This window comes from Fusarium phalaenopsidis (genome assembly GCF_050370095.1).
Source record: "Fusarium phalaenopsidis strain FUZ10S chromosome Unknown contig_32316, whole genome shotgun sequence".
NCBI lineage: Eukaryota > Fungi > Ascomycota > Sordariomycetes > Hypocreales > Nectriaceae > Fusarium > Fusarium phalaenopsidis.
The window spans coordinates 2,254,106-2,278,103 of NW_028145399.1; the positions used below are offsets into that span (position 1 = coordinate 2,254,106).

Below are 23,998 nucleotides of genomic sequence, written 5' to 3' on the forward strand. Positions count from 1 at the left end.
GCCCTCACGAGAAACAATGGCCAGCCACGGGGCTTGTGCTTAGGAGTTTTCCCTCCGACGGCCCGGTCCAGCAAGCTTGGCCATTCCCAAAAGGTCTACCCTGAAAGCTGAACTTTACGTACATGGCTTGAGAAAGCCAGTGGATCCATAGGCGGAATCCGGGCGCTTGCCAGGGTGTCGAGCAAGGTTGCGATCAGAGTAGCCCATGGCTAGATTATCAGATGATCTGATAAGATAACCGTGCCATGAAGCCTTTTTGCCTTCTGCGTCTGGGCTCGAGGCCTGGTTAAGCGCCGGCTATGTGCTTGGCGTGGGGAACGAGGGATTTGCGAGAGCGTCCGATGAGCTTTGCTGTTCTGGGAGAAGGATGAGCGAGGTTGAGCAAGAGGCATCGCGGGCGTGTATATAAAGCCTCATGGTTCCTCTCTCTGGCAAGAATTCTCATCATCCTCAGCATCTTCTTCAATAGCCTCAACTCATCTTTCAAGTCTCTTGAGCATCAACCGCCAACATGAAGGTTTCCGCTTTCCTCTCCACCGTCGCCGTTACCCTGGCCTCCATTGGCTCTGCCAATGCCGCCACTCCCCTCTGTGCCGTAAGAAAGACCCCGAGCCAACACGATCCGTGTGTTGTTGGTTCGAGCACATCTTACTGACTCTGCCGACAGATCACTTGCTTCACTGCTGTCATGAACCATGAGGCCGCCAAGACCTGCACTGAGGCCAACATGTTCCTCTGCATGTGCAAGATCAAGGCCCTGACTCTGGCCTACCGTGACTGTGCCTGCTCCAGCTGCCTTACCCCCCAGAGCAAGCTGGATGCTATTGCCACTGGCAAGGACATTTGCAACCGTACGCATTCCCGAGACCTGGTAGTGAAATGTGAAGCTGACAACTTGCAGAGTACAACGCTCCCGTCAACTGGCTCCCCGATACCTGCCCTTCTGCTTAAATGGTCTTGCCCTTTGATATAAGCTGTTGATGAGCTTGACGGAAACGACTGGGGTATACTTGTAGTTGTGAGGGCAATGTTGTATACTCTGAAACACGATTGAGCATGTAGTTATGATTATGAGATTTATTCCAAGATGTGGCAGCTCCTGAGTGCATGAACCATTGCCTTTTAAAGCAAAGAACATGGGAGGTGGTAGAAACGGAGACGGATAAATAAGAATTATCCCAGCTCCGCGATCGACCCCCACAAGTTGACGGTTGGTAGCGATTTTGGTGTAGCGGAATGGAATGTGACTGGCAACTGCCTCCTTAAGCGGATCCCCGGGTGGCCTGAGAAGAGAGTGTCTAGGCGAGATCTGCTGCTCCGAGCGCTTTTGGTCTAGAGCTGATTATACGAGTTCAAGGGCCTTTGTTCAGCTTGGGACATGGGTTGGTTGCGGGGCCTCGCTCGGCCTGGCTATCCGTAAAGATTCTAGCGAGGCGTCGAGGTCATCTTGGCGAGGTTGGATTTGAGGGCAGGTGATGGGAGATTGAGATGGAAGGATGAAGCTTAGCTATTGCTGGAAATTGAGTAGGATGGAGAGTATGAGGATGTAGTCTGTGGTAATGACCATATAGAGAGAGGTGAGGCACTGTTGTGTGGAGAATGAACCAAGCGATGGTGATTCCAGTGTCAAGCAAAACTGGGTCGAGCTGGAATCTCGGAATGGCCTCACAGCAGTTCACCGCGTCATTACCGAAATTGAAGATACCCATCTTGCGCCGGGTGCTCGACCTTGGCTGACTACCCGTCAATAGCTTGCAAAACCAACGCTGAACCTCTCGAGGCTTGCACCAGGATCTGAGTTGCAGCAATTGAGCATCGTTAGCTCAGGTACAGAGATGAGCTGCTGAAATGGGCGTGGCGAGATAAGCGGTCGGGTCGGCGTTCGGCTGCGGGTTTAATGGGGATTCCACATGATGGGCTTTTTGACAGCCCAATGACAGATCCTAGTTCGTGATGGAGGTGATTCGGAGCCTCGGCCGAGCTTGTGGATGGGGGACAACATTGGGATGGAATCACGGCTAGGGACCCTCCTCTCTGGTATGAATAGGTAAGTCAAGATCTTGTTCTAGATTATCCGTTAACCGTTGATGATCATCACCCTTAGTCCTTCTACCCAGCTGTCATCCAGCCGTGGTCCTTTGATGAAGACGTCCAGCAAACACTGATTATCAGATGATCAGATAACTCTAAAATTACCGCCCAGCCAAACTACGGTGCCTGGCGACCGACGGCGCTGCCAGGCAAGCCCGATCAAGAAAGGCGTGTACAATTTATCACGCACGCCACCAAACCACGGAGTGGAGAAGGGCAAAATGGTCAGGCTACAGGGGGAACAGGCAGGGGATGCTTGCAGGGGTTTGCGTGGGATGGGAGCATGGAGGAGCATCATTCTTTGGGACAAGCTTGGGGTCAGGCACGAGGTTCGAGACCAGGTATAAGGATGGAAGAGCGCCTCTTTTTTGTTTGGGTTTGGTCTTTACACGGTTTATATCCTCCAGCTTGCGCCTGTCGAACAACTTGCTGTCCCTATCCGTCAACGACACAACCGACACCATGAAGACGTCTACCTTCGCTCAGCTGCTCTCCCTCGCATCGGTGGCCACCGCCGCCATGCCCAAGTGCGCTGTACGCCGCCTCAAAATGTCCACAATCGATCGACTACTGACCGACACGCGATAGATTGACTGCTTCCAAGATGTCATTTACGCGCACCCTCCCATGGGCTGCAAGGAGTCCACCATGTACCTGTGCTTCTGCAAGATGCCTTCTCTGCAGTGGTACTTTGTCGAGTGCGGCAAGGAAAAGTGTGAGGACTCTGAGGGCGCCATTAGCTTTGGCCTGAACCTCTGCGACGGTAAGTTTTTGAGTGTTTCTTCCCACGGCATCTCTAATAAGCAACAGAGCTCGGCTACCCCATCGAGACCGACAAGCTCACCAAGCCCCCCATCACCAGCGAGGGAACCATCACCGATGCGCGACCCACCGTGACCGGGGAGGACGACTCTAAGCCCACCACCAACGACGCTGCCGAGACCACCGCCGAAGAGTCTGCTGCTGAGACCACCGAGGCTGCCAGCACCACCGTCGCTTCCACTGGAGCCACAACTGCTGCCGCCTCTAAGACGGAGAGCTCGGCTAAGGAGGCCGAAGAGACTGAGACCTCTGCTGAGGAGTCTACTGCAGAGGAGTCCACTGCTGCTGGATCAAGCGCTGCCGAATCAACCGCTGCTGACGCTACCACCGATGCCTCTGCCGACGCTGCTACTTCTACGCCCACGACCGAGCCCAACGGCGCCAACTCTGTCTCTGCCTCTGGTCTGCTCGTCGCCGTCGGCGTTGTCGCTGCCGCCTTTGGACTTTTCTAAGGGGGTGAATGATGAGACGAGTTCATGCTGGTTTCAATCGCAGTGTAAATCATCTGTTTTCTGTCTATAGAGCTGCATCTTAATGGGCGATGTGTAAAAATACATGGATAAACCTGGCTGTCAAATATCGATTGAAACCGTTTCTGTGCAATATTGATGAACAAGTGAGACAAACGACCCTTGTCAGCATCCGATGATCGGCTCCCGGCAAGGAAATCCGTATAAGCCAGGGTCTGTCCGTAATAGGCATGTCGCTAATGTCATTCCATATTGGCCAAGGGATCGATATCGACCCATACATGCTGGGCTGAAGGTGCAAACATGGTAGAGCATAAACATCTTTGAGTGAGACGTTTGATCCTTTTGTTTTGAAACACTGTTTTGTTGTTTTGAAACGGCACGGCGGCGGATTCTCGGTCGTGCTGATGGAGGATTTCATGCGGTGATATTAGATGGTGTGTGCGTGAGACTTTGTTTCATCTGGTACACGCCCAATTAGACATGCTGGATTAACCATTCTATCATCCCGAGTGACTCGCTTCTATGAATGAGATGCAGCCTTACCGGCAAATTAATGCAGAAACGGACACTCGAATGATAGAATGCAACCTTGAAATTCGCTGGATAGAGGGTTTCCCGTCCCACAGTAGGATACTATGACACCAGATATTTCAACAATTCAACTCAATACGCTACAATACGTGGTATTTAGCCAGACAACTTCAATATTCAACGCGGTTCGCTACTGAAGACGGTCGAGGGCGAAATTCGTTTGCGCCAAAGCAAACATCAGAGAGCTGCTGTCGTAGCAAACATCTACCTGATTTTACAAACGCCTATTTCTCCTGCCGTGGTGAAATCTGATACTTATGAAATCAAAGAGTTTATCCTCATGAGTGATTCCTACAAAGAGGGTGCTCTACCTTTCCCTACTGCCGGGTAGTCCTTGAATTTATCGAGGGAGTCCATAGGGAACAAAACACCACCTCCTAATAGAGCATAGTTTTTCCTAGATAGCTAGAAAACATAGCAAATCAGACATATCCAACGACGTTGATATCATGTTAAACCAAATATGTCAACACTCGGTGGAAGATTCACCCATTTCCAAGCCAACTCAAGCATCACATCTCCCTGAAGCCTTCCACGTAATTCAGGCAGAAACACACTGCGCACCGCTGCGCCGCCACCACCATCGTTTCTTCTGGTGAAAACATCGACAACACTCAATCAATGCTCAATCAACACTCACTCATCCTCCTCTAAACAAAACCGCCAGATCTACCACCTCTAAAGATCACCGGCTCACATCCTCATTGGGTATCTGAGCCCCAAAGCCGACCATGTCTCACGAGCCAGGATCTTCACGCCCTGCCAGAAGCAATGTCGGGATGCTAAGTCCTTCAAAAAAAAAAAAACACTATTTCTGAGTCTCATACTCGTCGTATCGACAACATTGGCAATGTGCAAGAAACTATCAACGACTTCTCTCAGCAATTCCAAATGTCCTTTCTTGGGCTCCTCCGGACTAGTCACTAAGAGAAGAGTGTCCATTCTAACCGGTTCTACCAGACATATATCGCGGATAAGCACCATGTTCACTTCAACTCTACTCGTTGGAGCTCTTTGACGGAATTTATCAAGCATCTCAGCCGAGAAGGCCTTTGCCGCGTCGAGGAAAAGGACGATGGACTCTATGTTGTCTGGATCGATCGCTCTCCGGAGGCCGTTCGCCGAGCTGATGCACTCAAGAAACGAGACCAAGCCGATGCTGCAAGCAAGACCAGAGAGGACGATGTCATCAAGGCCCAGATCGAACGGGCACAAGCGAGCCCAAAACCGTCCCTAACCGCCACCTCACTCCCAACGCCCCTCCCCACTGAACCCGGTCCTGCAATTGCATTTCAGCTGACAACCGACACCAAAGGAGTATTAAAGACCACTGGGGGTCTGGTCAAGAAAACCAACGCCTTCAAGACGGCAAAGCAGAACCTTCAAGAGGGCAAGGAGAGGAAGCAACCCGAGTCCACCACCGCAGATGAACCTCCCGCCAAACGTGCTTGAGACTACTTGAGAGCACAAGACCTATTCATGAGTGGGAATCCCAGCCGGAAGGGAAGTGAATTGCTCAACAGAGGAACAAGAGAGCATGGCGTTAGAGCTTATGCATGGTTTGATAAACACCAACACGCCAGATGCGTTGCGAGTTAAGGATCCTGTATCACAGTCCTTATGGGGTAAACGGTGATTCTCCAGCTTCTATCCACGCAATCTTTTGTTTCTAGCTTCCTATATAACATGTCCCTAGTATTTATCCACAGCACGTGGTGTCTACGGCAGTCAGTACCGTGATCGTGTGTGTGCATCTGTGGCAACCTTGAAACAGTATGTGAAAATATGTTCTTCAAATCACTTTTTGCTACTGGTAAATACAGCATCCAAAGTCCAGACCATCAACACACGACTGAAGCAGTATAGTGACCCTGATATCCTCGACCAAAACGCACAGCATTACAGACAGATACCAATGCAGTCAGCACCTCCATTCTCGGGATCACAGTCATCCGTAGGGTCGTCATAGCACCAAAGCCCCTTGGGGCACTTCTTGCCAATGAATCCACCACAAGAGGGCGCCTTAATGGGAGCGCAGATGCCGGGGGCGTCGCAGGCCATGCCACACGAGCCAGGAATGCGAGGGTCGTCGATGCAGTGCGTGCCCTTCTTGCATGGGGGAGGAGGCTCCATACGGAAGCCGCCGCACGTCTGGTACTGGTTCTTGAAGTAACAGGTGCCTGGGCAGCGGTGGAGGTCGGTGCAGCTATAGTCGTTGGGCACGCACTTTGTGTCTGCTGGGCAGGGGGCAATCTTGAAGCCGCAGCCCCGGCCGTTAGGGCTCTGCTGGGCGGTTGAGAGGCCGAGGAGGGCGACGGCGATGAGGTTGGTGAAGAGCATTGTGATTTAGTGATGTGTGGATATGGATAGCTTGGAGGATTAGATGGAATGGGGAGTGGCACTTTATATAACTTGCAGGACGAGAAACAGTCTGGACGGAAGCCAATGTAAGCTTATAATTAATTCAAATCACGCTCCATTTCCCTGAAACATGCATACAGCGTAAGATGAGGTCGGATCTGCGGTCAGGTGTCCGTGAAGCTTTGAGAGCAAATGAAGGAGTCAGCCACCTCGTATAACTATATGATACACCTCTCATCACGGCACGGTAATGACGCACGATTCGTTCATTCCTCGTGAAAAACAATCCTCAGCTGTCAACTGGCCTCGGCGTGATTACCCCGGCGTCGATCCCCCATGTCGTCACTGCGGCATTGTCCAATTTTAGACCCGGGGGTCTCAGGAGAGGCGCGGACGTGATTTGATGCCGGCAAGCCGCAGTGGGACGGAGACTTATTCATTGGCCTGCTTCGTTAAAACCTACTCCATCTTGCGGCCGGCAGTTTGACGGGCGGCCACGTTGAACGGACGATGGCGTCGCAATTCAGCCTAGCGCTAAAAGCTTGTGAGACACTGTTACCCACGATATGCCTGAGCTGAGGGCGGAATGTGGCGGTCGGCCGATCGCCCGTGGCTCGAGATTGAATATTTGTTTGGTCATGAGGTGTCATTGGGGACAATAGTACCTGGATGAGGTTGTATTTCTCTAGTGGGTATGCGTCCCGGGCTCCGTCTCTCTACATGTACTCATCTCCCAGGTATGACATCTCACTTATTTCTTTCTTCGTCCTCCAAATTCTCAGTCAATCTGTCGGCCATTTTGACCTGTACTCCCAGCTTGTCAGCATAAGGCGTACACAAGTCCCGGGTTCTTTTGGGACCACCGGCCACATGTCACCGCGTCGACGCCCTGTTGCAGGACTCAGGTCGCCGTGCTGATTACTCCGACGGCTGATACTATCATCTGACACTTGGCGGTCTTGAGGAATTCCAGAGCGAATGGCATCTGATAGCCAGGCCCAGACTTGATGCTTGTGGACTGTTTGGGATGCACGCCACCGGAGCTGACGTCGAGGAAGTCAACGCCTCGCTCAGCTAGGATGGGTGCTAACTTGCAAGAGTCAGCAACGGTTCAGCTTTTCGAAAACTCGTCCTTCATGTTGTCAAACCAGTCTATGCCGCTGGTTCTGACGAATGGCGGCATATCCTCCAGGATTGCGGTACGAACTAGGTCCGTAATCTCAAGGATCATTCTCACCCTGTTCTCTCAGCTGCCGCCATATTGTCCTTGCGCTGGTTGCTGATTGGACTGAGGAACTGATGAATGAGATACCCGTGAGCAGCGTGGATTTCAACAACGTCGAAACCGGCCTTGACAGCTCTCTTTGTCGTGTCGAAAAAGGCGGCTTGGAAGGCCACGATTTGGTCCAGAGTCAATTCCTTGGGCTGGGGGTACCTGTCGCTGCAGTGGAGAGTAGAAAGGGCATGCACCTGATCAGGCCATCCTCCAACTTCTAGTGTAGCTATTGCGTTCTTGTGGAGGAACGGTACCACGGTGCTCGACTTTCTTCCGTCGTGGCTTAGCTGTATGCCAAGCTTCTGGCTCTGGCTGTGGGTGAAGTTGATGATTCTCTAAAGAGGTTCAATCTATCCGTCTTCTCAAAGACCAATGTCCTGAGGTGTGATGCGGCCTTCTCTGGCCGCAGTTGACTCCATAAAAGCTAAGCCCGGACCTCGCTGGATGATGCCACCCGAATGGGCAAGATGCCAGTCTGTGGCGTAGCCGTCCTTGGCAGAGTACTGACACAAGGGGGCCAGGAAGATCCGGCTTTGAAAAGTTGCATCCCGGACGGTAAGAGGTGTAAAAAGCTTGGCATCTCTGTGCCATATTTAACGCCCGTTGCGGTACCTGATGGTGGTTGCCGAGCCGGAGTGTAGAAGGGGGCATCCTCTGCTGCGATATTGTCGATGACGGAGGTTCGAGGGTATGGAATGTTTTCAATGGCCATGCTGGGCCTGCTTTTGACTTGAATGAATTGCAATTACAAGTTGGTGGCTCATGCTTCCCTATTTATTACTTTCATGCACATGGCACCATAGACTCATCAATTTGCCTATATAGAAAAGTTGTCCCAAGCCCGGCGATTAATTATCAAACAATCTCAACTTGCGCTGAGTGTCGGGCAGTTCATATCATTATTATCCCATTGCTACTTTCGGCATCATGACATTTCGCCGACGGCTCAAGGGCTCATGATTGACAAACCAGTGTTTTCACTTGAAGCAGCATTGCTCGTCGCATGACAAACATTACATCGTCCTCGTCGCTTTTATTCGGTCCCTTGACGTTGATGTGTGCGCTCAATCTGCTTACAAAGTCGGGCTTCTTTGCCTTCTTGTCGTCGTTGGTCAGCATCCGGGCGGCCAGCTCGCGGACGTTCTTCTCGGCGGCTTTCCTCGCGTCGGTTGCCGTCCTGACAGCTTCCTTCTCAGCTTCTCTGCCACTGATGGTTGCCTTCTCGGCGGCTACCTTGTCGCGGGCTTCCTTCTCAGCGGCTTCAATCTTGACGGCCATCTCCTCTGTGCCATATTTGAACTCCCTGAACGTGCTCGAGGTCCCGCCGATGAAGATAAAGATGGCACGTCCTAGCGGCCGCACGAAGCCGGAATCCAGGAACTCGCCATCCTGCATAGGTGCCAGGAAGTACTTCAGCCAGCCCAGATCTTTCCCATCGAAGCCGGAATCAAATTCGTCGAAGAGCACAACTGGAGTCTCACCCTTCAGTGCCGTGTCCCTGACCTTGTCAAAGACGCGAACCAAGTCTGAGTACTGCAAAAACTGGGAAAGATTGGCTTCAATCGGCTCCCAATCCTTGTCGTGGTTGAGCAACGCCTTGATGACTTCCTTCACGCCAAAAGATTTTCCAGCACCTGGCTGCCCAAAAACGGCAATAGATAGCGGTTTCTTCACCTTGTTGTTCAGGTACTCATGGATCACAGCGGCAGTGGATCGGTAACCCTCAATTTCTGTTCGATCTGCCGTCTGCACAAACCCGAACTTGGCAGTTGGAATGCTGGCTTCGAGGCGGGTTGTCCCCAGCTTGACAACCTCAGCAGCGACAGGATGTCGCTTCTGTTCAAGGAGACTGAAAAGAGACCAACCCTTCTCTTTTTTGGTCGCCTCTTGATTGCCCGGCTGTTGATCGTTCCGCACATATCCGATCCTGTACTGTTCGCCCATCTTGTCTTGGTCGCCATATATGACCTTGGTCTTGGAAGTTTGGTAGTTGTTGACGTCCTTGGCTTCGGGATAGTTGAAACCGTCGCCATCCTTGCAGAAGCCTGTGGATGCGAAACGATGGGACCAGACGATGGCTAACTCGATAGCCGTTCCTAGCTGTGTACGGCCCATTTTCCCAGAGCGTGTTTTGGGATGTCTGGCGAGAGATGCAGCCAGCCCGGCGACGAACGCCAGGTGGATGCCTGACATCTGTCCACGATAGGGCCGCAGAAGGTCACCCTCAGCCAGGTTCGGCACCATGTGGAAGACGAATGAGCGTGGTTTGCGGTCAAGGCTTGGTCGCAGGTGGAGGACACCTTCATAGCCACAGCGCACGAGCAAATGCACCCCCCTTTTCATAATGCCGACTACTCGATCTTTATCACCCTCCTTCTGAGCCCCCTTTATCTTGTCGTTGATTCTGCCGATTTGTGCATGGAAATCCTCCATTGTCTTCTCCCACGATATGCCACGAGAAATGCGAATTCCATCGGCGCGAAGGTCGTCAGCGTCAATCACGACGATGGTCGAGAGGCCTTGCCGTGCGGCGCCTACAAGGGCTTCAATTTCGGCCTCTGTAACGGCCTCCAGTTTAGCCTTTGTGTCGGTTTTCACGTTGACATCCGTAAGGAGGCCCCTTTGAGCCTCTTTAAAGGCTCTTTGTTTGAGTTCTTCAACAGCTTCCCGTTCGGCCTTCGTACGGATTTCCTGCTTAGCCTCTTCAAGAGCTTTCTGTTTGAGCTTTCCAAAGCGTTCCAGTTCAACATCCTCAAGGGCTTCCGGTTTGTTCTTTGCGAGATCTCTCAGTGTGGCAGTTACAAGGGCTTTCAGTTTGGCGGCTGTAAGGTCTTTCAATCCAGACTCTTCAACGCTTTTCCGTTTGGTGTCTGCGAGTGCTTGCTTTTCATCGTTTGTAGGGGCACGCTCTTCGGCCCTTACAAGGACTTGCCGTCTGAGGCCTTCGAGGGCTTGCTGTTCGGCGTCTGCACGGACTTGCTGCTCGGCCTCTGCAAGGGCTTGCTGTTCGTCGTCTGTAATGACTTCCACTCCGGCCCTTGCAAGGGCATTCCGTTCGTCGTTTGTAAGGGTTCTCTGTCCGGTGTGTGCAGGGCCTTTCAGTCTGCCCAAAAGGATCTCATGTCTGACCTCTCCAAGACGTTTCAGTCTGTTTGCAAGGGTTTGTTGGTTGGCGTTTGCAAGGACTGTATCCCAAAGCGTCCCAGACCAGAGAGGCGCATGCATTTGATAGATCAGGGCTTCGGCGCGAGGATCCAGAACAACATCCCCTCCATCGCCCTTGTTAACTTCAGAGCCATCTAAGACGATGACCTTTGCTGGAGGCACATCGTTGCCTGCGTCGTTGATGCTAGGCGTCTGCTTGGGTTTCTTGATGGTAGACTGCTTGACGATTTGGGGCGAAGAACCGTGTTTGGCCTCGGCCAGCTCGACGACCGAGTCAAAGTTTGGAGAATTCGCAGCAGCTTGGACGGCTGGCCCCAGAGTATGACGCTGTACCTTCCAATCATTGTCTTGTGGTGTCAATAGTTGAACCATGAGATCAACTCCGCCACTCACAATGTTTGCTTTGATCTCCGATGAAGGGCCGTCCACTGGGATCGTGAGGCATTCTTGCCGCTCCTGGGCATACACCGAGATGAGAGGTGCGTTATCCAATGAGTCCCGGAGCTTGGGTGTCTTGTATGCTGTAAAGGAAACTTAGTGAGGAACCGATTACAATGCATGTTGGCGATGCTCACTCTCAGGTCCATGCCCGAACCCAAAAACCAGGTATCCCAAGCCGGCATGATTTCTGTGGTTGGGACCAGCAGACATCCGAACGGAGATGACATCCCCGGCCTAAAATACCAGGTTAGCCAACACCCTGTTTACCGCTGAAAAGAGGACTACTCGAATGGGCCATGGGCTTACCTTGAGATACTTAAATATCTCGTCACCTTTCGTGAACATTCGACCTCGACACTAAAGGCAATCATCGCTTTAGCAAGTATACTCATTTTGAAAACAGAGAGAGCGGCCTACCCATTCGTTTGAGGTGTTCGCGGTTTTGAACCAATTGCTATGGCTGAGCCACGACAACATTTGGCCGTTGGGAAGCTTCTGAGGGCGGTTGTCGTCGCCATTGGAACCCCTTTCACGAATTGCAACCTCAAACCAAGTTCCACTTCCAGCCTGGTCGTCGTTTGCAACATTTTCATTTCTGGAATGAGTGATGAGTTGTAGACTCGTGAGGTGTTGGATATCGAGCTTGCTCAAAGCCTAGTGTCACCCTCGGTCAGCCCTCTCCACATATTCCCCCATGGATTGTGTAAACTAATGAAAACTGACTTCTGACTTGAACCAAACACAAGATCGGACTGTCGGGCTCAGGGGGTCGTCCGGGTCCGAACTCTTTGTCCCCCCTTTGACGTAGAATGTGCCCGGGACATATGGGTCTCTCTGCCTCAGGATGAGCTCGTCCCAATTGTGGTGTAATTCGTGCAACGGAGTCGGATCGGCCTGCGTCATACTGTTGAGGAGCGTTGAAGTGAAGCAAGGTAGTTTTCTCTCGCTAATGTATGACGGGGAAAGCGTGAAAGCGATGCGGGAAGTGAATTGTTTGCCTGGGGCCGTAGGTTCCCTATTTATAAGCATATCTCATAGTTGAAGTGTTTCGTCTTTGAGCTGCCCTGGCGTTGAGTGACCTATGCGTAGAGAGGTATTTGGAACCTGGGTGTTCGATGAAGGTGCCCCCCAAATGCCAAGTATTTTCTACGTACACTTCAAGTTGGCATGGAGTTCAGGGGGCTTTTCCGCCCAGATTACTCAACCAAGACATAATCAGATTGCGATGAGAGACACACATACCACCTGCTCAACAAGACATGTCATAGTTCGCATACAGCTACGGTGGAAGACTATGTTGGTAATGGGTAGATTGAGGGAGAAATGATTGATTGCAGACAGCCAAGCCTTGGCATCAATAGTTTGATCTCCAAATGCATACATATGTAAGTAATGCTGCTCCCTGAAGGGACTGGCCGACCCCGATGGTATGGGACGAACTTTGCTTTCAACAGAATTGTGGCGTCTCAACAAACCAACACAGTGACACGAAACACTAGAGATCCACTGACATTCTCACAAAGGTTGACTGTTGGCAACGGCAACTTCCGCTGCTCATTAGGCCGGATACGGATAATGTTGTCCCTTGCTTGACTGATCCAGATCACGCGGCCGCCATATCTACTAGGAAAGACAAGGGACGGGCCACCCCTAGATTGACTACGCTATATCGTTAGATTTGGAGATCGAGACGCATATCTTCTACGGCTGGTTGGACTGAGACAAGGGACAGATGTCTCGGCCAACTCTTGATGAACCATTCGACATCGTTGAATACCATCAGACTCGTAGATGGATGCGCATGCCTTTTAGGGCTGGCTGGAGTGAAACAGACCCTTTCACTGACAATCCTATATCACAAGTCTTGCAGATTGCGGCGCAGCCTTTTAAGGCTGGCTGGTCTGAAACAAAGGACGGATGTCTCGGAACCCCTCAATTAACCATGCTATGTCTTACAACTAGAGATTGCTTCATGCAAGCTTGTCCATATCCTCATTGGGCATCCAATGCGACCCCCCAGCACACCGGTATCCACCACCCTGCTTGATCCAGCGATATCCGGCTGGGCAGATTCCCATCATCTTGAGCTTTGCCTTTTGTGCCTCCACCTGCTTGCGTCTGTCTTCTTCGGCAAGGATCTCCCGCACGAGTCTCTCTCTGTCCGCGTCACTGGCGTTCTTCTGCGCTGTCTTGAGTCGTTGGAGCTCTTTCTCCTGTTGAACTTCCTTCTCCTTGTCTCTTTGAAGCTGTTCCCAGACTGCATCACTTACACCGGGGTCTGGGATAGTCTCTCCATCCGCCGGGCCGAGATCAGATTCTTCGTCTGATTCATCGTCACTCTGCTGCTCCTGGACTTTTGTTGAGCTGCTGGTCTGAGTAATGGGCGCGACTCTTGGCCCGTCCTGTCGTGTATTCGCAAACTGTGGAACCGAAGGCTTCTTTGCATTGGCCATCCTTCCAGCACGCTCAGCCAACATTTCGTCAAGGGCGGCATGAATGAGAGACTCGGTGATTTTCAAAGTCGCAGAGGAAAGATCAACTTTGCGGAAGGTCTTCTTGGCCAACTCCTTGACGTCCCTAGCGTTCGCCCAGCCCTCTTGCGAGGAGAGCATTCGAAACTTGCTCTCCAGCTTTTTGATGAACCGCCAATGTGGTTTCTCCAAGCATGAAATGTCCATGGGCCTCTTGGCCTTGAGCTCGGCTTTCCACCCTTGCAGTTGACTCGTCATTAGCTTGATGCAAGCCTCCGGGCCAAGAGGATCAAAATCAATGCTCTCCGGGAACCGGCTCGTCATTCCGGGGTTGATGTTGAGGAGAGTGTTGATGTCTTCGACGTAGCCAGCCAAGATGATGATGAGCTTGCCGTGGTATTTTGTCTTTGTGACACAGTCGACTAACTCATCCACGGCTTCCTTGGCAAAGGAGTTATGCCCAGATGCCAGACGATACGCCTCGTCGATGAAAAGAATCCGTCCCAGTGCCTTGTCGAGAAGTTGCTGCACCTTTGGCCCGGTCTGTCCAACATACTCGCCGATGAGATCGGTGGCAGAGCATTCGATGACTTCTGTGCTGGCCAAGAAACCCATATCGTAGTAAACTTTGCCCATCTTGCGTGCCGCTGTCGTCTTGCCTGTCCCTGGCGGCCCGCGGAACAAGAAGTTGTAGGGAATATCGGGGTCGATATCCAACGCCTTGGCGTGACGCACACGGGTCTGATAGCTTTGCAGCACCGAGATGAGCCTGTCCCGTCCGACGTCGCCCTCGAACAGTTTCTTGACGTCAGTGTCCTCTCTTTCAGCTCTGTCAAAGTCCGCATCAAAGTCGATCGCTTCCAGTTTACCGTGTCTCTTGACCTTGCCCTTAGACTTAGAGACACGCTTCTGGTGGCTTGCCTGAGCTTCGTTGAGGAGAATGTCAATGGCACCAGCGTTCCCAAAGTTGGGACGGTTTCTTTCGCGGCGGAGGACGTCAAGAGCTACCTCCTTTGCTTTGTCAGTCGCCGAGAAACCTGTCTTGCCTAGCTTCATGTCGAGGATCTTGGCAAGGGCAGTGTCGTCAAAGTCCTCAAAGACAAATGCAGACGAGAGGGGGAAGCGTCGGCTCAAGCCCGGGTTGACGTTCTGAAACATCTCCTCCATTTGATCCTTGTAGCCAAGGAGGAGTACAGACCTGTCCTCACCGGGTACACTTTGAATCTCGGCTACGATGGTATCCACAACGGCGGTCTTGTAGATGTCACCGCCGGAACCATTTTTGCCTCCTCCTCCGTAGAGACCGTATGCTTCGTCGATGACGAGGACTTTCCCAACCGTCGAGGCAAGGATGGCCTTTGTCTGGACCTCGGAGTGTCCAAGGTGGGCTCCCACAAAGTCAGCTGGGTTCTTGACTACAACCTCGCCATTTGACAGAAGTCCAAGGTCTGCGAGGATCTTGGCGTACAACTTGGCGACAGTTGTCTTGCCTGTTCCGGGGGATCCGAGAAAGACCTTGTTGAGAGAGAACTCAACCAGGGGCTGCTCATCTAACTCGCGCTGGTAGTTTGTCTTGAGCGTGTCCATCAGCATCTTGAGCGCATCCTTGACTTCCTGGAGTCCGATCAAGCAGTTGAGTTCTCGGTATGCCTTGCTCTTGGTCAACGCTTCACATGGCTCTGGTCCGATAATGTCTTCTCTGGTGAATAGCAGATCGTCTAGAGTACGCTTAGCTATTCGTTCCCTCCGGATTCTTGCTGCTTGTCTGTCGGTAATGAGTTGAAGACAGTTCTCGACGGCGCGGGCGTTTCCAAAGCCATTCTTCCCACGACCATGTCCAATCCTTCGACAAGCGATGCGGAAGAAGCGTCCGTCTGAACCCTCTTCTACCTTCATCCTCCCATTGAACTTTCGATGGGTCTGGAGTTGGAGGATGCTCAGCAGTTCCTCGTCTGTGTAGTCTTCAAACTTCATCTCAATGGGAAATCGACTTGGGATGCCTGGGTTGTGGGCAAAGAAGGATTCCATGTCCTTGCTGTATCCCGCCAAAACAAAGATAACCTTGCCTCTCTGGTTCTCGACTTCCGCCAGCAGATAGTCTAAGACGGCCTTACCACCAGGACTGTTGCCGGAGGTGAGCTGGTAGGCCTCATCGATGAACATGACGCCTCCACCATTGTTCATGATCTTTTCGAGAAGTTGCTCGCAGCCGGATACGCCCATGTTGGCCAGCTTCGAGCCTGTCACTTCTTCGAACGAGTTCCCAGCGATGGCTCCAACAGAGGTGAGGAACTCGCCATAGATGCGGGCAACGGTTGTTTTGCCTTGGTAAGTTAGTCAAGTTCATTGTGTGTAAGAGGAATAAACTTACCGGTTCCTGGGTTCCCAAGGAGTGAACAGCTGAATCTCTCTCCGCTCAAAGAGAAGCCTTGGCGCAGTTTTGTGTCCACCTTAGACTTCATAGAGAGCATGCGGTCCTTGACGGCCTCAAGCCCAATCATGCCCATGAGCTTGTCCAGGGCAGCATTGCTGGCGCCTTCAGCCTTCTTCATGTTTTCCCATTCGCTAGAAGCGCTAGAAATGGTGTTAAACTGAGGTGGAGGAACTGGAGTCGTTGGCTGTGCCGAGTTGGTTTGTTGGGCCTTCTTGATCTTATCCAAGTTGGCTTCAGTCTCTCGAAGCACCCTCAGCTCCTCCTGCTTCTGCTTCAGAGCTTCTGCTTGCTGCGCCTTTTCTGTCTCATACTTCCTGGTACGACGAAGGTGATCGATCTCATCGTCCATGTCCCGTAGATCACGGCGGTATTTGTCTTGCAGCTCCTGGCGCTTCCTCTCGAGCTCCAAGTTGCGAAGGATTCTTCGACGGTTATCTTCATCTTCTTTGGCGCAGGGTTTGCAGCCACCAGAGGTATCTCCACAGGGGACTTTGGACTTGTGACCTCTGGGACATGTTCGCTCGACTCGTTCTTTGCACATAATTTGTGAGTGATCCTGCAAGTGATGGCACCGTCTGCTGCAGGTGTGCTTGCCGCAGCTCAGCTTGACACCACTGTGCACTGTTAGGCAAGCTCATATGTGTGAGATTCAAACTTACCAAGGCTCTGCACATCCTCCATCAGGACACATGGCATCAAAGTCTCCTGGGGACTTCAACAACATGGATGTCTCCGGATGACGTTCGCAGAAAACAGGCACACCATCAAACAGGCACTCATTCTTCTTCAGGGCGTCAAAGTACTCTGTCCACATCTCACCTCCCTTCTTGCTCTTCATAAAGGTATCCATATTGCCAAAGATGACCAAACCGTTGCGAGCTCTTGACAAGAGCACCACTAAGCGTTCGCGGGCCTGAAGGAAACCAATGTCACCAGATGCATTGCTGCGAGTTAAGGACACGATGACAATGTCGCACTCTTCTCCTTGGTAGTTGTCGATGGTGGATAAGCGAAGTGACCTCTTGTTCACTTTGGCGCTGGCTTGGGTGAGCAATCCGGCTCTCACGAGTTCATGCGAGTCCAAGTCGTTGAGATATGGATCAGTCTCCTGGCGGAGAATCCCCTTCAAGAGGAAGAGCTGACCGAGGTATGGCGTGAGAACAACCATGTTCTCGGTCTTGTATCCCTGTTGACCCAAGAACTTGACCATCTTCAAAACCATGTCTGCTTCGTGCTGGTTTCTCTTGCTAGCCTTGGCCGTTGGATCACGGCGCTCAGCCACATCGGCCATCGAATCCTCGGGGTGTTGGTGGTGCACAAACGTGACTCTGCTCTTCAAACCTCGGATAGGGGCGCGCTCGTGGGTCGATGGCATGTCCTTCAGCTCAGGATAGGCCAGCATGCGTGGGTAGAACGATATGTCTGGATGACTGCGGTGCTGCTCCTGGAGGGTCGTAAAGTGACGGCCTTGACAGACCAATCTCTCAAAGAGAGACACGTTCAAGTCGTAACCTTCGCCCTTTTCCTTGGTGAGCTTGTAGTCGCTGACCTTGGGTCGCAGCTGCTTGTGATCACCAATGAGAATGATCTGCTTGACAGAAGGGCTCAGAGCCGTGATGACATGGGCTTCGAGGATTTCTCCGGCTTCCTCGACGAGAATGACATCAGGGTTGGCTGTCTCGATAATGGACTGTTGCATCGCAGCAGCAGTTGTCGTACAGGCAATGATTCGCTTGTCCTTGAGGACCCTTCGTGCGTTTTCGTTCCTGATGCTCTTGATCTCGGTCTCAATCTGTTGGTAGCGTTTGCTGAGCTCGACAAATGTTGCTGTCAGCTCTGCACGAACAGTATACCACCACTGAACATGAAGCTGCTGCCTCTGTTCATGTGAGAGGCCCCAGACCACTCTCGCTTCCGGGTCTAGGGATGCTAGGAGCCCACCGAACTGGGTGACCGGGGCGCCCTTGTGCCAGAAGTCGTAGAGAGCGCCTGGTGTAAGAGTCTTGTTGTTTGCGCCGACTATCTGGAAGCCGTCATCTTCAGGGACTTGGAATGCTGCCCAGGCAGGGGTGAAGCCATCAGAAAACTCCAGATACTCGATAATATCGCTCGAATCAATATGTCCTGATAGCTTCTTGCAGCAGGTCTCTAGTTCGCTGCAAATAGATGCCGATTCCGCCTGGAGACGGTTGCGGATGGCCTTTTCTTCTAGGGTCAGCCAGTATCTCTTCTGCTGATCGTACTCTCTCAAAAGGGTGCTCTTGGTGGCGTCGGTAGACTTGGAGCCAAGGCGGACCATTTGATCGGAACTGACTCCCATGTCCATGAGATCCTCCATGAACTGATCGAGAGCGTGGTTCGTGTAGCTCAGAACGAGGATGCGACGGGTTGTCAGGCGAAGAATAGCCACCAAGATGAGGGCACCAAGGAATGACTTGCCCGTTCCAGGCGGACCTTGGATCAAGGCAAGTTCTTGGCTCAGGCCGTTAATGAAGGAGTTGAGCTGGGCGCCTTCGAGAATGATGTTCTTCTCTAGGCGCATGCTCGCTGGCATCATGGCTTTCTGGCCATAAGCAGAAGTCATCTTTAACTGCCTTACCAACTGGTCCAGCCTCTCTGTTACTTCACTATCTTGAGAAGGCTCTTCGGAGTCGATCAGTTGGCCCTCAAGAGGGAGCTCCATCATGGTCTGGAGCCGCTTGAGGATAGGCTCGTAGGCAAAGGTAGCCGTATCAACAAGAAGAAACCTCAAACGATGCTGATTGGGGCCTCGGAGTGCCTCGAGTGCCTTACCCAGACTCGAGTCGTCGGTGAATCTGATCCCAATAACTGGGGGTGTCTGGGTGAGGTTGTGAATGTCCCTGACGAGTGATCCGAAGGCGACAATGTCCTTGCCACAGCAGAGAGCGCCAAACGAGTCGTGCTTCATGAACTGCTTTGTGTCCTCTAAAAACGCCTTCTTTCCGCCCTTGGGAAGCTTCTTTGGGAAATAGATGCCCTGGTTGCATGCGACGTTGAGGGTGTAGGGAGGACTGGCTCTGGGCCTTTGTGCGCTCGCGTTGTTTCCGTTCACGTCATTGAGGCCGACCAGGTACAACTGAGATAAAGCGACAGGCTTGCGCTTGCTCTTCTTCTGGCCCGTGGCGGTCTGTAGATCTTCGCGTATCTCAGAGAGCATATCCTCCCGAAGTAGGCGAAAGAGCCAGTCGCGGTAGGCTGGGCCTCTGGTGTCCTTGGGTGTGTCAAAGACATCGGCAAGACGTTGAAGGTAGGATTCATCGGTTGATAGAAGCTCATCTGAGGTGGGATAGATGGAGATCTTGCGAAAGTCTGCGTGATCATTGTCGTGGCGTCCTCCGGGACTGACGCCGTTGGATGCGACGTTGGGAAGAGCAAAGGCGCTCAGGACTTTTTCGATGCGGTAGGCGATCTTTCGGGCCTCGGGCGATTGTGATTTGAGGAGAGATTCGCCCTCCATCAGGTTTCGGACAGCGATCTGATGGTCATCGAGACTCCCGCCCTGGTCGGATACGATCTGAAGGCAGAGCCACGCGAATGCTTCCAACCCAGCATCGTCAAGTCTGCCACTGTAATAGACGGACAGCAAAGCAGACCAGAATGTAGCTGGTTCAAGAACAGCCGATAGAAGTTGTCGAAGGAAGCGACCATCATTGAGTGATGCAACGCCAGGGTCCGAAAGAGCATGGATGAAGGGCAGGGTAGTTGATGTGATGAAGTCGGGCCTCAAGTCGGCACGCACAGCTCTCTCGAGAGCGGCAACACCAGGCGGGTTGGAGATGAGAACCTCAACACACTTGACGGCTGTCTTTTGCTCGCAAAAGACTTTGCATCCTTGGAGGTACAGCTTGGCAGAGTGGCTGTTGGCGATTTGTTGCTCGCCTTTGGTGATGGCCCAGAAGGACTTGATCAACTTGGCGGTACGAGAGCCCGGTCCTGTCTGAGTGTACAGCACCATGATGTGTGATGCCAAGATGGTTGGTTACACGGTAGCTTTGATGGAAGAGAAAAGACAGAGATAAGTAGGATAGGAAGAAGTATGTCGTGAGAACGATCACAAAGAACAAGAAGCAAAGAACCAAGAAAATGTGAATGCATCCTCTCTTTGTACTGCAACTGCTCATTCACCAGAGCCTTGAGGCATCAATCTGCCTTGACGTACAAGCAAGCACCGCCCGGGAGGCCCACCTGGGGCCGGCCGATATAATGCAGGCGGCCGGCCCTCCTCCCGGCCAACGGAGGTAGCTCATTCGCTGGCTGTGATGCCAACGGTCGGCCTCCCACATACAAAGATCCACCGACGTGTTGGTTTGACGCAGTTGCGAACAACAGCAAAGAGATGGTGTATCAAAGTGTATTTAATGCAAAACCGGTGGAAGCAACGGCGGAGGATGCCTAGTTTTGGTCGGCCTCCTTGTGTGACGTGGTGCGGGTGAATGTAGATAAAGGCGTGCTTTCTTCTGCCTTTGATCATTATTTTGCCAGACAGACCGAGCATATCATAAACACATCTATCATAATTCCTTGTTACGGCTCTCTACCAACCTTCTTCTGTTATCTTGACCATGAACCCTTGGCAGCGTACCCGTGGGCGGCCTCAACAACCGCCGGCGGCCACGCCTTCACCACCACCTCCTCTCGGCGATCTCATTGAGAACATCACCAGAGACGACCTGGATGTCACTCAATACGAGTCCGACCGTGCAGAGATCTCAAACGCAAAGCTCATTGCGTCCTACAACTGGGTCAGCGCTTCATCGCCAGAGATCATTGTCCCAGGTACGTCTGCTCACGTAAACGTCGTCTACTCTCAAGCACCTCTGACTCTTCCAGGCCAACCTCCCAGATGGATGCCTCCCAGATTCTCCAAAAGACTTCCATGGGACACGGGTGAATATTACCGTGACATGAACGCTGCTTCATACCCGAAGCACCCTTTGGAGCCAGCCATCATCTCGGTGATGAAGATGAATCCCCATCCCATGCTCGTCAACGTTGTCGCTTGTGGTAGCACAATCGGCAACCTCTTGCGTTTCGCCAGAGGCGCTGACCTGGACCGTCCATTCCGCATTCTTGTCGAGCTCGTCGGAGACACTGTACATCTGATACGACGAGAAAACTCTCCCAAAGAGCTGATTCCGGGGGTCAGAGGTTATGGCCATACCTTTCCAGAGGCATACACCACTTGGGATCCTGCCGTCAGGCGATCTACATCCCACCAGAGAATCATGGCGTATCGTTTTGGCGGTTTTGACATGATGGTCCGGTTCGAAGGTGATGGCTTCATCAAGGAATCTAAACTACAGCGACGACAGAGCCGTCCATTTACAGTGGCAGACGCCCTCGCTGAGGTCAACGGCCTAGCCCTTACCAAGCCTCTGCCAACTTTGACTTGCGATCTCAAGGTCTCTGACGGAGGCGAGACTGTGCCTCAAGATACCATCTTTGACCTCAAGACTCGATCAGTCGTGGCTAGGTCCAGGGACACTCTTGGCGATCAGCTCCCACGCTTGTGGATTTCTCAGGTCACGCAGTTTATCCTTGCGTACCACGAGAAAGGTCTCTTTCAGAACGAAAACATTGAGATCAAGAATGTCAGAGATGACATTGACAAGTGGGAAGAGCTCAACCAGCCATCGCTCAAGCGACTCGTGGCTCTACTCCACCTCATCATCGATCGTGCGCGTGCATCCGGCGGCAAGATTGAGCTCGTGTGGTCAACCGACGGTCCTCTCGAGATTCGCAACCAGCTACCGGGCGCGGGCGACGTTCTGTCTGCCTCTGTCAGAAAGGAATGGGAGGCCTGGCTGAGCAAGGAGGAAGACAAATCTTCTGAGGCGGAGAAGAGGGACTCGAAGTTCGACCTGGAGGAACCAATGAGGATGGAGGAATTTCTCGCTGAACTTTCTGGAAGTAACGGATACGAGAGCGATGATGGTGGCTGGGATTATACAGCCTGCGATAAGGAGTGCGGGTATTGCGGAAAATGCCCGTATTGATGCGGAGGAGTAAGCAGCTTGGTTAGCAATTCCTTGTGTGATGACGAGTACAATTATCGTGTATTATACGCAAGGACGAAGGGATTGAACGAAGGGGTACGCCCTAGCGAATACTGAATACGCGGAGTATCAGAGAATGTATTGTAAACGGGAGCAGGGATACGGATATGAACACGCTGACGCAGCAACCCCATTGTTAAGCGCCCCGTTCCGTGGGATAATTACTTGGCAATAGTATCCCGGGATACAAAACTAACGAGGCACCGGATGGATCAAATACCGTCATGTCTTGCTTGCCCTGGCCGAGTCGTCCCGGCTACAGGGTGAGACTCGCCTGATGCTCAAGGCCGATGTTCGGGAACCAACCTCCAACTTGTTCTACCGTTTGACATACCGACGCTACCCTCGGTCAACATTCAACAATACTATTTTAGCGTATCGTTACTAGTGACCTGGGACAGGGAAAAAGAGATCCGGACTACTGGGATAGAGCAGGGCCAGAACTACTCAACTACCATCTGTCTTCACGCCGATATTCAAACCGTGAATGCCATTGAAGCCATGTCAGATCACCTCCCATGATCATCAACTCTCGGATCGCCGGGAGCAGGAATACCCTATATCCGTCCGTGCCACGCAACGTCTCAAGAATGCGCACGCAAGACGTTTCACGGAGCCCGCGGATCGTAATGTGGACGGTAGATCTCGGCGAGGCAGTGCAGGTGTCTGGGACAGGAATATGGATCGACCAACAACCGACGCACGTCTCGTCTCCTCTGGCGCGCGCCAGGGCGACTTATTTAGGGCCACCATTGAACTCTGGGGAAGCTGCCGTACAGTAGGTGACTTGGCGCCTGGCCAAGCTTTTCCGGTGGGTGGGCGATTGGGCGTGGCTCTGCTCAGGGTGAAACGCGACAGAAATTGTAGATCTGGCAGATCAGCTTTCTCCTTCGTCTGAGGATCTTTCCGTCTGTCACTGTGTCCGCTATCCTAGACGAAGAAAGCTTGTACTTGCTTCACTCGAGACACTCCTCGATTACGCAAGCCCGTTCCCACTGTTGGCTGAGAGGGCACCGTATCGCACTGAGGAATGGTCTGGATCCCGGTAGAGTGGACCGGAGCTTTTTTTTGAGGGGGCGAACCGACCGTGGACGAGCCCTTTTTAGGCACAATCGATGGCAGCTCGAGACTATCCCCAACAAGGCTGGAGGTTGGGGAGAAAAGCTCATGATGCATTCTAGAAGAAGAGGTCATTCCCCTCGTGATGACCCTTGTTAATATCTGCGGCTCTTTGACGGGGTCCAAGGTGACGGATATCCGACAGAGCGTGAGAATATGAGCGGTTTGACCGGCCCGACGGTGCAGAACTGTTAGAGATCGGCAAGTGGGTGTCGACAAGAAGAGAGAGTTTGACGGAACAGAGTGGGTGGTGTCGCGCGTCCCGTCCCAGCGGACGAAGCCTCAACTGGAAAGGTTGGCTTCATCTGCAGGTAGGCATGTTTGGAAGTATGCTTCTTTGATGGCCTTGAACTCTGGGGTTGTTAATTTTTTTTGTGGGAGACGTGATTGAGTTGCCTGATGCATCACACCATGGATGGTCATGATGACGGCCTTTGCTTTGTGCCATGGTCTGTCATGTCTGTCTACACAAGGACATCCGTCGTCTTGCCCCCCAGGGGCTGGGGAGATGGTGGAATGTGGAGGAAGAGCGGGCCTGAGCAGGGCGACAAAGGGCCAGTGTGTGTGGGAGGCATGTCTCTTGGTGGAGAGAGAACTGGTCAGTGAGTGGAGAGAGGCAGAACTTGGCTTTGTCACAGCCGGAGACAGCTCCCGTTCCTAGTGTAGCGGTAGCACAC

The 23,998-nt window shown here is 52.4% G+C and overlaps 6 protein-coding genes across 6 annotated transcripts; 4 read left to right on the forward strand and 2 right to left on the reverse strand.

Moving 5' to 3' along the window:
* Window positions 1-511: 511 nt before the first annotated feature.
* LRP88_12290 (uncharacterized protein) lies at window positions 512-951 on the forward strand (the record flags this gene model as incomplete). The annotated part of the gene is made up of 3 exons (XM_083248684.1): window positions 512-595; window positions 668-851; window positions 902-951. The coding sequence occupies 3 exons, from the start codon at window positions 512-514 to the stop codon at window positions 949-951; spliced, it is 318 nt and encodes a 105-aa protein (XP_083096114.1).
* Window positions 952-2,553: 1,602 nt separating this feature from the next.
* Window positions 2,554-3,365, forward strand: LRP88_12291 (uncharacterized protein; the record flags this gene model as incomplete). The annotated part of the gene is made up of 3 exons (XM_083248685.1): window positions 2,554-2,625; window positions 2,680-2,854; window positions 2,902-3,365. The coding sequence occupies 3 exons, from the start codon at window positions 2,554-2,556 to the stop codon at window positions 3,363-3,365; spliced, it is 711 nt and encodes a 236-aa protein (XP_083096115.1).
* A 1,626-nt stretch (window positions 3,366-4,991) lies between these two features.
* LRP88_12292 (uncharacterized protein) lies at window positions 4,992-5,429 on the forward strand (the record flags this gene model as incomplete). The annotated part of the gene is made up of 1 exon (XM_083248686.1): window positions 4,992-5,429. One exon carries the CDS (start codon window positions 4,992-4,994, stop codon window positions 5,427-5,429), a length of 438 nt encoding a protein of 145 aa, XP_083096116.1.
* A 447-nt stretch (window positions 5,430-5,876) lies between these two features.
* On the reverse strand, window positions 5,877-6,317 carry LRP88_12293 (uncharacterized protein; the record flags this gene model as incomplete). The annotated part of the gene is made up of 1 exon (XM_083248687.1): window positions 5,877-6,317. The coding sequence occupies one exon, from the start codon at window positions 6,315-6,317 to the stop codon at window positions 5,877-5,879; it is 441 nt and encodes a 146-aa protein (XP_083096117.1).
* A 1,254-nt stretch (window positions 6,318-7,571) lies between these two features.
* Window positions 7,572-12,123, reverse strand: LRP88_12294 (uncharacterized protein; the record flags this gene model as incomplete). Its single annotated transcript, XM_083248688.1, has 5 exons — window positions 7,572-7,922; window positions 8,692-11,300; window positions 11,355-11,454; window positions 11,638-11,874; window positions 11,944-12,123. The coding sequence occupies 5 exons, from the start codon at window positions 12,121-12,123 to the stop codon at window positions 7,572-7,574; spliced, it is 3,477 nt and encodes a 1,158-aa protein (XP_083096118.1).
* Window positions 12,124-20,708: 8,585 nt separating this feature from the next.
* Window positions 20,709-22,142, forward strand: LRP88_12295 (uncharacterized protein; the record flags this gene model as incomplete). The annotated part of the gene is made up of 2 exons (XM_083248689.1): window positions 20,709-20,922; window positions 20,977-22,142. The coding sequence occupies 2 exons, from the start codon at window positions 20,709-20,711 to the stop codon at window positions 22,140-22,142; spliced, it is 1,380 nt and encodes a 459-aa protein (XP_083096119.1).
* Between the last annotated feature and the right edge of the window lie 1,856 nt (window positions 22,143-23,998).